The 14,128-nt window shown below is 35.1% G+C and overlaps 1 protein-coding gene across 12 annotated transcripts in view; it reads left to right on the plus strand.

Moving 5' to 3' along the window:
* NFIA (nuclear factor I A) overlaps positions 1-14,128 on the plus strand; it is a 485,231-nt gene that overhangs the window by 380,680 nt on the left and 90,423 nt on the right. For all 12 annotated transcript variants that reach the window (XM_087930007.1, XM_087930011.1, XM_087930008.1 and 9 more), the window contains 2 exons: positions 1,763-1,880; positions 8,023-8,150. In XM_087930007.1, the coding sequence (XP_087786133.1) occupies positions 1,763-1,880; positions 8,023-8,150 (246 nt within the window). The remainder of the gene's footprint in view (positions 1-1,762; positions 1,881-8,022; positions 8,151-14,128) is intronic.

Below are 14,128 nucleotides of genomic sequence, written 5' to 3' on the forward strand. Positions count from 1 at the left end.
AGCAGAAGGTAAGTATTATAGCTAAAAATTGTCTTTTCTAAATGCTGGGTGTGCACGCAAAGTGTGCACTCACTGAACTGGTTGTTAATACCGGTTGAATCGCACCACTGAGTAGACTGTGTTTTGTGGTAATAAATATTGCTTGGACCCCCCCAAAAAGGTGATGGGGTTGACAGGACACAGGCAAATCTGCAGATGGTCATCCTTGCAGTGAAGAACATCGGTCAGAGTAGATGACACTGAATCAGAAGACCTGTGTTTACCTCTGAGTTAGCTGTTGAGAAACCCTTTGAGGTTCAAGGAAACAGTATGGCATTACATTAAAATGGGTGTGCTGTAGGAAATCGTTAAAAGAGTTTTGTATTATCTGATTGTGATGTATATATCTAAGTTTGGATTTTTGTGCAGTTACTCTTTAGCACTCAGTGTACCTAAGTAAAATCTTATTTTCTATAAGTTCTCAAGAGAGTTTGAGCCTGTGACACTGCTGAAGCTATGCAAGTTTCATTTCTCATTTTCTTCCACCAGAATGAGAAGGGATTTTAATGCATATTATCTCTGCATTTCAGCTGGAAAAGCCATTCTTGCAGAAGCTCATCTTAATATAGTAGCTACTGTTATCTAGTTCTCATCAATTGGCTTTATTAAATAATTTTCTTATTTGTCAAATGTTAAGCTATGAATTATACTTTGTATGGTTAGGTTCATAGTGCATCATTTTTCAGGTGCTACATATCCAGGAGCAGATCTGGAGCAAACTCCATAGTCAGTGTTGATGCTTGCGGTTGTTTTTGCAATAGAACAGACAGCTTTGCTTTTCCTACATCAGGATTCATGAGAGTGATATGAATGTATAAATGGAATATTTCATTTATTTTAATGGTCTTTGTTTAATAAAATTTCAATATGCATAATAACTCTTCATTATTAAAAAAAAATAAGTTTCCTTATAAGAAGCAAGAGCAGGCTTTAGATACTTATCAAAAACTGTTAACTGCATAAGTATCAGACAGTGTAATGCTTAACTGGAAAGAGCTTCACTGACATCATATGTGAAAATGAAATCCATATTATTGACAGAAATAGATTCATGGTTTCTTTTACTCTGCAGAGAAAAAAGTTGGGTCATATTTTTGTTAATATATAAATAAACCACTTTATTGCATGCATGTGATGATCAGAAGAAACTACAGCAAGTTACAAGCATAACAATTTTACAGAACAAGTAGTAGTGAGAATTGGTTGACAACTTTTGTGAATTTACCCAATGTATCAATCATGAGGAAACTTTTTCAGAAGTAGTACTCATATAGTATTAACAGAGGGAGTATTCAAATATATTAGTAAAAGTTAGACTTCCCTTTTAGAAAAAAATATGAGGGGGTCCTTGGTGCTCTCTGAGTTTGTTTGTTTTCTTGCAGACATTTTGTTACCCTAACTAGGCAACATCATCAAAGTTAGCACTTGACTAGCCCTGATGATGTTACCTAGTTAGAGTAATGAAACGTCTGCAAGAAAACAAACAAGCTCAGAGAGCACCAAGGACCCCCTCATTTCAATGATACTTGTACCTGAGCTACAAATATTCTCCTTTATTAAAAAATATTTTCAAAGAATAGATTAAATGAAAAATGCCTTAATGCTATAGTGCTAGCTATCTGATATCTTTCAATTTGTACACTGGGTCAAGTCATCAAAGTGAAGGAGACCATTTTTACATGTCTTACTGATTTCTCTCCCCCCCCCCCCCCTTTATTCCCAGCACCAATAGCTGCAGGAACAGGCCCTAACTTCTCACTCTCCGATTTGGAAAGTTCCTCGTATTACAGTATGAGCCCAGGAGCAATGAGGAGATCTTTACCAAGCACCTCTTCTACCAGGTAATTTCTGTATAGTATGTTTGTTGAATTAAAAGGTTGTGACATGATAAGTATTTGGGGCAATCAAATATGGATAGAAATTGAAAGCTAACCACAGATGTATAGAGTCCTATGGCAAAAGAAATCCCAGCAATGGAAATGACTATTTCTACAGGGTTCAAAGTTTATGTTGGCATAACAAAATTACTGAAGTAATAGAGAAAGTTGCTTTACACAAAAAAATAAAGACATGAAAAGCCTCCATGCCATTAGATTTCAAGCAGGAATTGCTGTTTGCGTATCTAATCCATGAATGTTGCACTTGGGGACAATTGTTTCAAGTGGCAAGTTATGTACACTCATCTTTAGAAAAATAATAACAGTAGCCATTCCTCTGAAACTCAACAACTGTGGCAGTTATTTTTAACCAGCGATCTGTGTAATAGCATCTTATGATATGTCATTCTTTTTGCCTATTGTAAACAGACCAGCATACCTCACAAAAGTGAAAATAGGAGGAGAATGCTATATATACTGCCTTGGACTCCTGGATAAAGGGCGGAGTATTAACCTAACAAATGAATAAGAGTATTTTTATTTGATCTTTCGAGAGTTACCTCATAATATAGGTATTCCTTAATTTATAACAATTCATTTAGGAATTGTTTGAAGTTAAAACAGCACTGAAAAAAGTAACTTATAACTGGTCCTCGCATTATAACCGTTGCAACATCCACATGCTCCCATGATTAAAATTTAGGTGCTTGGCAACCCCCCCCAAAAAATAATGACTTTTTTGGGGGGGTTGCCAAGCACCTAAATTAATGGGGAAAAAATTAATGACTTTTTTTTTCTCATGAGGAGTTGACTGTATGGTGAAACTTAATTTTAAAAATTGGGGGGGGAAATGGTAATATGGAAAAATTAAACGGAAGCAGAGTTATTGACTTTGGACCAAATGATAGATGATTATGAATTTTCAACATACTCTGTGCTTAGAGATTAATATCATCTACCATATGTAACCTAATAGCAATAATTACAGTAACAACATTTGTTAACAACATTGTTTGAGCCAGCAGTGTTTTCAGTTTTTGAGACATCTGAAATATTAGAACAACTTGTAAAATCCTTTAAAAATATAGACTACCAAATTAAGATATAAGAGAAGACCATGGTTTTTTCTCTTTTCTATATTAATTTTCATAATTGAGAAGATTAAGTGCCCCTCCATTGTGCCCTAATTCAGTAAACTGCAAGTTCACGAAGAAGAAATCAAACAATTGCTAGAGATTAGGGGAAATAGAGAAGTAACATCTTCATTTCTTATATGTTATGTTAAACAGTAATAAAAGAGAGGAAAAAACACCTTGGAAAGGGAATGCTCATGGTCAGAACTTTGCAAGATCATTTATATAGCAAGAAACCAGGATTTCTAGTCATAATTTTGTCCCATATATGTAAAATAGATTTAAATTGCTAGGACTATGATATTGTAAAGAGATGCTACAGTAGAATAGAAAAGCTTGCAGAATATTGCAAGAATAGTAAACATCTAGATCAGGGGTGTTAAATTCACGGCCTGACCACGCCCATGCCTGATTTAATGAAGGGGGAAAAATCATGATACGTCACGTGACAACTCCATGATGACGCGAGTTTGACACCACTGCTCTTGATTAAAAAGTTGCTGTTATTGTAAGAGCATTTGCTGAGCAAAATCATGTAAATTTGAACAACTGTTGTTTAAAAATCAGCTCAAAAATAAAATGTTAGGACAATAAATAATAAACCTACCATCTTAACTCCTTTTGCTATAATTGATTGCTTCATAACTAACATAGAGTTCCTTTATGTATGTATTCAGCAAAAGAAGAAACTCTCTTTTCAAAATGAAAAGTTGTCCTACATATATTATTTATAGAATTTTAAATATAGTTAATCTCACAATACAGGTAGTCCTCAACTTACAACAGTTCATTTAGTGAGAGTTCAAAGTTACATCATCACTGAAAAAAGTGACTTATGACCATTTTTCACACTTACTACCATTGCAGCATTCCCATGGTCACATGATCAAAATTCAGACAGTGGGCAACTAATTCATATTTATGATGGTGGCAGTGTCCTAGGATCCTGTAATCATCTTTTGAGACACTCTGAAAAGCAAAATCAATTGGGAAGCCAGATTCACTTAACAACCATGTTTCTAACTTAACAACTGCAGTGGTTCATCTAACAACTGGGGCAAAAAAGTTTGTAAAATGGGGCAAAACTCACTTAAATGACTCACTAAGCAACATAAACTTTGGGCTCAATTGTGGTCATAAGTCAAGGACTACCTGTATACATCACCTCTGGCTATTAGTTTGTGATAACTGACTTATATTCATACTCTTTACCCCCAACCAAAGGGAGCAGAACTTAATATGTATCAGTAATCAGTACAACCATTTTCAGAGTTTCACTTTTTTATGAGAGTCCCAAGTACTGTGTATATAATTCTCATTAATTAGACCTAGTCTCAGACTGTTTGCTTCCTCTCCAAGATTGTTAAAATAGACATGTTATCAATGATACTTAAAAGTAAAGCACAGCTGTCATTCTTATCTGCTTCTACAAGTACCTGATACAGATAAGAAGCTAAGTAAAATAGCATCAGTAATGAATAGCTTACACTGTATGTTTGCTCTTTGCTGTTTCCTCACATTGCTTTTGTAAGGTAAAAAAAGTCTTAAATTATTCACTTCTAAATGTATTTACTTGGAAGTATATTTATATTGATTCCAGTAAATTTACTTCAAAGTACATTTTAGGATTGTTGCCTAGCAAAATAATTGAGGCAATGATAATATGGTAAGAAAAATACGTTGTTGACAATTGCATTTCCTCATAAACTTAGGGATCAGAGGTTTTTTTTTTAGCATTTCTTAGCTATGACAGGACTCTTGTTACAATTATTTTAAAAATAAATGACTAACAATTCATTAAATCAAATGAATTATAAGAACAGCTGAGGTCATAAACCATATATGCCCATTTATATTTACCATATTTGTGTAGTACACCCAGGGGTGGGGTTCAATTTTTTTAACAACCAGTTCTGTGGGCGTGGCTTAGTTGCTGGGCATGGCTTGCTGGTCATGTGACTGGGTGGGTGTGGCCAACTCGACATCACTCACATCAAGGGGTGTTTCTCCTTGCCTGGCCTGTCATGACAATGGGGATGCTACAATGGTCGTAAGTGTGAAAAATGGTCATAAGTCACTTTTTTCAGTGCCATTGTAACTTTGAATGGTCACCAGTTTTAGACCAAAACTCAAAAAGGGTATGTAAACTCACATTTGAATGTCAATCTTTTTAGCTAACCAAGAAGCCTTGCTGAATGTCACTCATCTTGGTTCCTTGTCATTAAAAGCTTCTTTCTGGCAGTTCTGCTCATTATTCAATTATTTCTTCAAAGTGTTAACTTTCCTCCCAACAGCAGTATAAAAATCTTAAAACAACCCTTCCCCTTTAAGAAAGTACCAGCGAAGGAAAAAAACCTCCTTCGGAGACAGTAAGTCTAGGCATACTGCCAAAAATGTAAGAAGGGTAGAAAAAAACAAAAGGAGATTTCTTCCAACAATTGGTTCTCCGAACTGCTTAGAAAGTTAACAACTGGTTCTAGAGAATAGGTGAGAACCTGTAGAATCCCACCCCTGAGTACACTTTCACTTTGTATAAAAGTGAAAGACTTATGAAACAGGGAATACACTGAAGAAGAAGGCATAGTTGTTCCTCTCCTTAAGGATTAGAAAGAAAAGAATCACCTCAATTTTTTTAAAAAAATTGTTTTAAACAATTTTTTTAAGAACTATGAATTATCTCATCAAAGTCTTAGGGGCAATGGGACAATGGCAGTGGATTATTACTTTTAATAGAGGATTTATGAAAAAAAAATTGTCTCTGGATTCACATAGTAGCCAAAATTTTTGGATCAGAAGGGTCTGCTTTATTTTTTACATAGAAATATGCAATAGGTTCATAAAGCTAAAGATTTTCTGACCTTGTCATGGAAAATACATCCAGTAAGTTCTAACTCTAGTTCTGAAACCCAAGGATTCCTAGCTCTCCAATTCCTCACATTATTTTGTCGGAATTCAAGTCAGCTGCTATGATGGTTATATTATGCTATAGCATTGTTACGGGAAGAGGGGAATGTAAATGACAAAAAGGGAATAATCATCTTTTTGTCCTTCTTCTCTGAACTGTACATGTTTTTGGCTACAAGGCCTAAAATTGAGATTTGTACTATAAAGAAACTGAGATTTTCTTTCATTGGCTTAACAGTAATTTTGCTTCATTTCTAGGTCCTAATTGATTTGGTCTCTCAATATTTTGTCCTTTTCCTAAAATATTTACTTTGCTTATCTAGGTACAATTATTCACATAATTATATTCATTCATTTGTAAAGAACATGTCTACATTAAAATAAATAGAAAATGTCATATGTAAACTATGCAGACAGCATGCAGAGCATACCATTTTTTGTAGCTTATACTTCACGTACAATACAAAGATAAAATTATCTACAAGTACAAGGAAATTCCCAAATCTATAAAAATAACAAATACAGTGAATCCTTGACTCAACTGTTTAATGCAGAAGAAGAAGTATCTCTGAGGCTCATATGTTCATCCAGTGGTAAATAGGATGTTACATGCGTACATGGGACATTACAAGTGTCAAAGACAATGTGTGAAATGATGATTGGATTTATTCCACTGCATCTGAAGTCTGCCACTGAGGTCCAGTGTAAGCATTTGAGTGTTAATGTAAGCAAAAATATTGTAAAGAAGCAAAAAAGCAAGATGAGGATAAGCCAGTGCTCAAGGATCATGAATGGAAAAAAACTGAGAATGTGATTATCTGCTTAGCAATCAAAATTTTGGTCCCAATTGTGGCTGTATGATGAACACTACCTGTCAGAGGGGGTAATCAGCAGGTTCTGACCAGTTCTGGAGAGCTGGTAGTGGAAATTTTGAGTAGTTAGGGGAACCAGCCAATACCACCTCTGACTGGAGATTTTACAGTATCCTTCTCCTGCCACACCCTCCAAGCCATGCCCACAGAACCGGTAGTAAAAAAATTTGAATCCCACCACTGCTACCTGTACAGTATAAACAAATATGGCCAGGAGCAATATCTCCCAAGTCTTAATATTGTTGCTGTTGTCATGCCAGAACTGTACATGGTACTATACCATATAGCTGTAAATTGTTAATTTGCTTCAAGGAATATATAACACAAAGGAATCTATTAAAAAACAAATCTATCTTATCCTGCACCTCTGAATTCTTCTTTAAAAAACAGAGGGGCATATAAATGCAGCCTGCTGTTTGGAATGATCCAACCAATATCTAAGGATAGCTTCTTAAGAAGTATGAAAATAAGCCACACAGCAAGCTTTAAGACAATTTTGTTTATTATCTGGAAACGCAATAAAATGGGTTTCAGAAAATTCCCCTGATGGGCTCTGGTGAATTTGCAATTGGGTGAACTTATGGAGACTTTCCACAGAAGAATTGCTCCTGAACCAATTACTATTTCTCCTCACATAGAGAAATACTAGGCACATGGATTGCTACATACATACATACATACATACATACATACATAGCGTAAAGTTCTTTGTTCTTCTCTCATATATTTTGTGAATGAACGGCCCCTACATAGTAGTGTGTCTAACTCAGTCTTAAAATGTACAAGATGTGTACCTAAATCTCCAACATCCATTACAGAGGTAACTGAAATTCATATTATGCCTTAAGGAACATTCACAAACATAGACCCCTTATATGAAATCACATCCTTTTATTTATTGTTCCCCTTTCTCTTTTCAAAAATTGGTTTCTGTTTGCCCAAACTGAAAGGGAAATGCAAGTCCATCTGTGTGTTGTTTTTTTCCAGAGAAACTGCCTGTCTATAACCATCATTCTTCAATTTTCTCCAAGAAAATGCTCAAGGAAAGCAAAATCGTATGTCCCATTGTAGGGCATGATGGCAAGGTGGCAAAAAGATCCAGAAGGTTAACAGGGAAAAAGAAGGTGCAATATTCACATCATATTTTATTTATTTCCCTTCAGGTTGTGCATTAATGCATATATGCTTTGATTCTAGTTCCACAAAGCGTCTCAAATCTGTAGAGGATGAAATGGACAGTCCTGGTGAAGAGCCATTCTATACCAGCCAAGGGCGGTCTCCAGGCAGTGGGAGTCAATCAAGTGGATGGCATGAAGTGGAGCCAGGTAAATAAAGTCACCCAGGTGGCTTTGGAGGAGCGGGGGGAGTTTTTAGCATTCCTGAACTCCATTTACTGATTCTGATAAGAACTAATATTAACGTGTGAATTGGTATTTTTGAAAGGCTAGGGGAGTTGAATAAATCTGCAGCTGTAAATCCTTTGTTAATATCCGTTTTGTTCTTTAGGCAAGCATTTGTAGTGTTGAATAATGGTTTCCATGGTTGTCAAGGTTTTCTTATCCCCAAATATTACTCTCAATTAGATTGGCTTGTCCTCAGAAGGAGTGTACACTGCAACTATATTTTATTGTCAAATGACGGATGCTTGATTCTTCTTAAAAAAAGGAAAGAAACACAAAACCTTTCAAATTGTTCACTTAAATTGATTTTATTCTGCCATAGCATTGTCGGAAAAGAGGTGCCTTTGTTAATTTGAAAGTTTGTATTCTGGCTTTATTAGGTAATTTTCAAGTCCCTTTTTATTTAATATTTGTATAAGTCGCTACATATTTATTTATTTAAAAGATATCACCACACCTCAACCAACTCTGGGCAGCTTATGACAACCATAAAACCAATAAATATAACAGCAATTTAAAACAATAAAAATAAAATAAACAAAACACTCTTTTTGTCACCATTGGGAGGTCCCACAGAAGGTTCAGGCATCCTCCTTCCATGCCTTCTAACTGTACAATCCCAGCCGATAAGTAAAAAAAAACTAGGTCTCAACAGCCTTCCAAAAGGCTACAAAAGTGGGAATTGTCAAATTGCCAGCAGGAGAGGGTTTCATAAAGTAGCAACAGAAAAGGCATACTTCCATGGTCCTGCTAGACGGCAAGATTTCAAAGAGAGGGCATGGCGCATGGCCACCTTATTTAGTAAGACTGGCTGGTATTCTTAGCAAAAGAGGGTACTGTAAATAACTAGGTTCCAGGCCACATAGGGCTTTAAAAGATGACCATCACTTTGAATTGCACCCAGAAAAAAACTGGAAGCCATGCAGTCAATAAACAATACACACACACACACACACACACACACACACACACACACATACAGATATGCAACTTATTTTATGTGTAGTTCCTTGAAAAGTAGTGCTAATGATTTCTAGTATACTTCCAGGCTATTTTCGGTTCCTTGGAATTCAGCTCATCCTCTATACTTTCAGTATAGGGAATCATTGAGGAAAGATTTTAATGTCATCAGGAAGGATTCTAATGTCATAAGATCTGATTTAATGTTATCTAACCACTAATCCTATAAAGCCTAGGCTCCCTCTTGACATTCGGTTGAGGGAGAACAAGATACATTTAATTTAGATAAAACAATTTTTTTAATTGGCCTTATTTTTCTTTGAGTTAATTGCTTCCAAGAGAAACTATGTTAGTTTCTTTTCTTTATATGGGCTGGCTTCATAAACTGTATGACTGGAAAGCATGAGAGACAAGAGACATATCTGGAAGTGGCCAATATTTTTGATGGTCAGTATCTCAGATGATTAAATTATATCTCCTTCTACAATACTGGCTTTAAGCTGGCTTTGTGAAGTTTTCTACAACCCAGCCTTTCCATATCAGTATAAGTGGCTCATGTGTCTTCTAATTGCATGTCTTTCTGATGTGTTTTTTGGTTTCTATATCTTTGATTATATTCTTTGGTCTCGCCAAAATATCGTTAAGGTATTTTGAAATAATTTAATAAGTAAGTAATAATGTTCAGCTGCTAAAGGATATTTTAGAATCACTGCTTGATATAATAGAACTTTTTTGGAAAAATAGGACCTTTGATTTTTGTATGAAAATTTTGTTCCTTGTGTGCTGCCTGTTTTATTGCATGCATTAGTGATACTGATTCTGAATTTCTATTTATGATTTAACCAAGAAGTAGTAAATGAGTGCAACTGGATCATATTATTTGATCATCATAAATCTATTCCAATTGTGATATTCCAAAATCAGGAGAAATAGATAAGTTAGAATTTCCTCTGTGTTAACTAACAGAAAAAAGTAAAAGGGTTAGAAGCAAATAGGTAGATCTTGCTTAGTGACTTTTCATTTAGCAACCATTTGAAGTTATGATGGCATTGAACAAAAGATAGTTATGGGCCAGTCCTCAAGCTTACAGTCATTGTAGAGAAGCAGTGAGATCCACTCCTAATGACTGCAGTTGGGATTGCCAGAAAACTGCCATTGCTAAGCAGCACGTGATGCTAATGATGACTTTATTTGGTGATGGAAATTCCGCAATTAGGATCATTAAGTGAGGACTGTAGTTCACTTTAAGGATGGGTGCTGGTAAATTTCTGGAGGGCCTGGTAAAAATGAGAAAAGTGATGTCCTTATTATGTACTGTGCTGCAAAATGAAAAGGAAAAACTGTGAAATTATTAGACCTCAGAAAACAAAATGAACAGACATGCATTTAGAGGAAACAGAGTAAAAAATGGAGGAACAAAATGTTTAGAGGAATAAACAGGAAGAATTGTAGGAAAGAATTAAAATCCTGAATCATTGTTTTGAGATTATGTTCACCAGAGTAATTTGCAATTTTCATTCCATTCTCATCTTGGATAAAAAAAATAAAAATCAGATATTTACACTTTTTATTTTCTGTTTTTTTTCTTTGCTAGTTGTTTTAATATAGTGGTGCTGATATCAGATAAGTTGTATTTAAAAAACAAAACAAAACCAGAACATCGTATTTTCATTCATCTCTGGGCAGAGTATGCTTTCCACCTAGTGGGGAAATGAATTTCGATATTTTTCTCCCAGTTAAAAAATGGGAGAATGACTGTTTTAAGCCTTTTATCTTAATAACCCTTGGTTATCTGTACTGTATGACTGGTTGCACATCATAATGTAGCATTTCATGTATACAAATGGTGTGAGAACTGTGGGTTTAAATTAATGCTTTATTGTTGCAAGTGTTAGAATAAACTTTGGAAAGATCAGACAGAATATGGACAAGTTCAAGGGTATCCACACAAGATATATCTTGGGAGTGTTGTTCCTTTTTTTAGTTCCAAGGCAGACAATATATTAAACACTGAAACTCTGTTGTTGTTCTAAGTTAATTCAGTCTCATAATACACTGTGTAATTGCAAGATTCTTGCACTGAGCAGGGGCTAGAACTAGATGAACTATTGCAAGATTCTTGCACTGAGCAGGGGCTAGAACTAGATGAACTAACTCCACTCCTTTCTGACTTTCAAATTCTGTGTTTCTGTGATTTGTGGCTCAGTCAAGCAAAACAGCACATTAAATCTTTGCTCCTAATATTGTACTCATGGAGACTCACATCCATTTACCTGCACTCCAGTGTGCTTGGGGAGTTCTCAGGCCTGGAATGGCTGGAGTCTGCCAGAAAAGATGAATTTCCTTTCACACAGGAAGACTCTGCAAAGTAAAACAAAGCAGACACGAAGTAAATTATTTCTGCTTTTCAAATATCTCATGTGGTATCCGCTTTACTGTTAACTTTATCTCAGCACTTTCATCACGTAAATTTTTGCTAACAGAGAAGGAAGGCAAGAGGAGATAATGAAGATGCTTGGTTAGAAAATCATGCAGCTTCAGGCTTGGATTTGCGCTGTACTACAATTCTATAGATGACTTCATTTTAAAAATTAGTAAAATAAGTTACATATCTGTGAATGTACCTAAAAAGCTCTTGGCTTCAAAATTCATTTTATTTTGATTTGCCACAATCAAATGCACTCTGTGAATCTGAATAATATAAAAAGTTGACTTTTAACTTTTTTTCTCTCTATTTTCCCCCAAAATTGCATTCTTTAACCCACTTAAAGATGCTGTGCCCATCTTTATCAATGTGTCCATTTTTAAAATTGACAGTTGTCTGGCCTATCATTCAAATTTTATGAGCATGAACATTATAAGCAGATATTTAATTTTAAAATGAACAGTGCCCTCCCTCTCTTTTTAAGTAATGTTACTATTTTGTCTGTGCCCAAAATAGTTTAGGCACTGAACTACAATATTTATAAAAATATAACTATTGCCCCTCAAATACAAGTTTAATTATTTGAAGATCCAATGTAGTTGGCTTGTGTGACTGCATATTTTTCAGGCATTTTTGGAATTGGAAGTTATAAGTAGACTGCCAATGCTGAACCATGAATGGTAACATAAGGCAATAAAGCAGTGGCACAGTGGTTAGAATGCAGTACTGCAGGGTATTTCTGCTGACTGCCGGCTGCTTGCAATTTGCCAGTTCGAATCTCACCAGGCTTAAGGTTGACTCAGCCTTCCATCCTTCCAAGGTCAGTAAAATGAGGATGCAGATTGTTGGGGCAATAGGCTGACTTTGTAAACCTTCTAGAGAGGGCTGGAAAGCACTGTGAAGCAGTATATAAGTCTAAGTACAATTGCTATTGCTATTACTATACTATTGTCTGGCATTAAAATGCAAGTTCAAAAGCCAGAGTTCATTGTAACATGTTGTAGAGCATAATTTATACTTTTTTTTCTCATTTGCAAGAAATGCGCTGATAGGTTAAAGCTTTGGTCTTGTACATCAGATAAGTGTAAGAGACTACCTTGTGGATTTTGAATAAATCCTAGGAGGAGATTCCTAAGTCTGTTGAAACAAAGTTCTGAAATAACTTTTGTGCTAAACTTATATGTATTTTATAAAATTCTTAGGGGTCCTTCCGTTTTCTTTATTACTTTTTCTTAGAAAATAGGAATCTTCTTATAAGTTGCTGTTATGAGCTCTGAAAACTAAATATCTGTATTTATTTATTTTTATTATTTATTATTTTATTTATTTATTTGTCAAAAGCTTACAATATAACAGAAACAAGAATAAACATAAGTTTAAATACAAGAAATAGAAACTAATAACTGGGGACAATAGGACAGGGATCATAGCCACGATTGTGCGCTTAAGCACGCCCCTTTATATACAAGTGCAGGTCACTCTGTATGAAAAATATATGTAGGAAGCAGTAAGAAATCAGATAAGTACTGTCAGACCTTATAAAGAATGAGGCAGGATAACCCAGAGTAGAAAAGAAAGCAAAACAGAAGCAATTCTTAAGGCAACTGGGGAGGAATTCTCTTATTTCCCAGCTGAAGTGTCTTAACCAAAAACAATTGCAGAAGTTGGGCGTTATCACACATGGTGCATTTTGGCATATTGGAACAAGTAGGTTTCACTTTTAATGTGACTAATGAACTTCTTTAGCTAATTTTATGCTTATGGCATTGAATTCCAGGATACCATCATGAAAATCATATTCTTAAGTGCTGAGAATGTCCCAACTCCTACAAAATGTTAACTTTAAAAGTAAAGGCAGGATCACTTGAATTTAAAGTCTAGATTTAAAATATGTATAGTACATACAATAGCATAGCTGGCTGGAGAATTCTGGGAGTTGAAATCCACAAGACTTAAAGTTGCCAAATTTGGAGATCTCTGATTTAGTGGTTAAGGCATGAGGCTAGAAACAGGGACACTGTAAGTTTTAGCCTGTCTTAGCCATGAAAGCCAACTGGGTGACCTTGGGCTAGTCACTCTCAGACAGCCCAATTCAGCTCAGAGGGTTGTTGTGGGAAAATAGGAAGAGGAAAATGTGTTTGATATGTTTGCTACCTTGAGTTGTTTATAACAAGTAATAAAGGTGGGATATAAATAAATAAATAAACAAATCAATAAATACGTTATTATAACTTTTACAATTCCCAATCAAGTTTCTTTAAAAATCAATTCTTTTTTTGCTATAATGTGTTTCTGAATTTCCCTAAGCAATTAAAATAAGAAGAAAAAAAAATATGCAGCTTAATTTCCTGTGGATAAAAGCTCACTGAAGAATTAATGGATTCTGTACAGTATGTGCTTTATTTATAAGCATTTTGTTATATGTTGAGGATTTGTTTGCCTCTCCTTGTAAGCAGAACACAAGGGGAAGCAAACACTCAATAGTCAATCCAGCTGTTATTTGTGTTGCTAAAACTGC

The sequence above is a fragment of the Pseudonaja textilis genome, chromosome 3 (assembly GCF_049901715.1).
Source record: "Pseudonaja textilis isolate UNSWEBS1 chromosome 3, rPseTex1.2, whole genome shotgun sequence".
Lineage (NCBI taxonomy): Eukaryota > Metazoa > Chordata > Lepidosauria > Squamata > Elapidae > Pseudonaja > Pseudonaja textilis.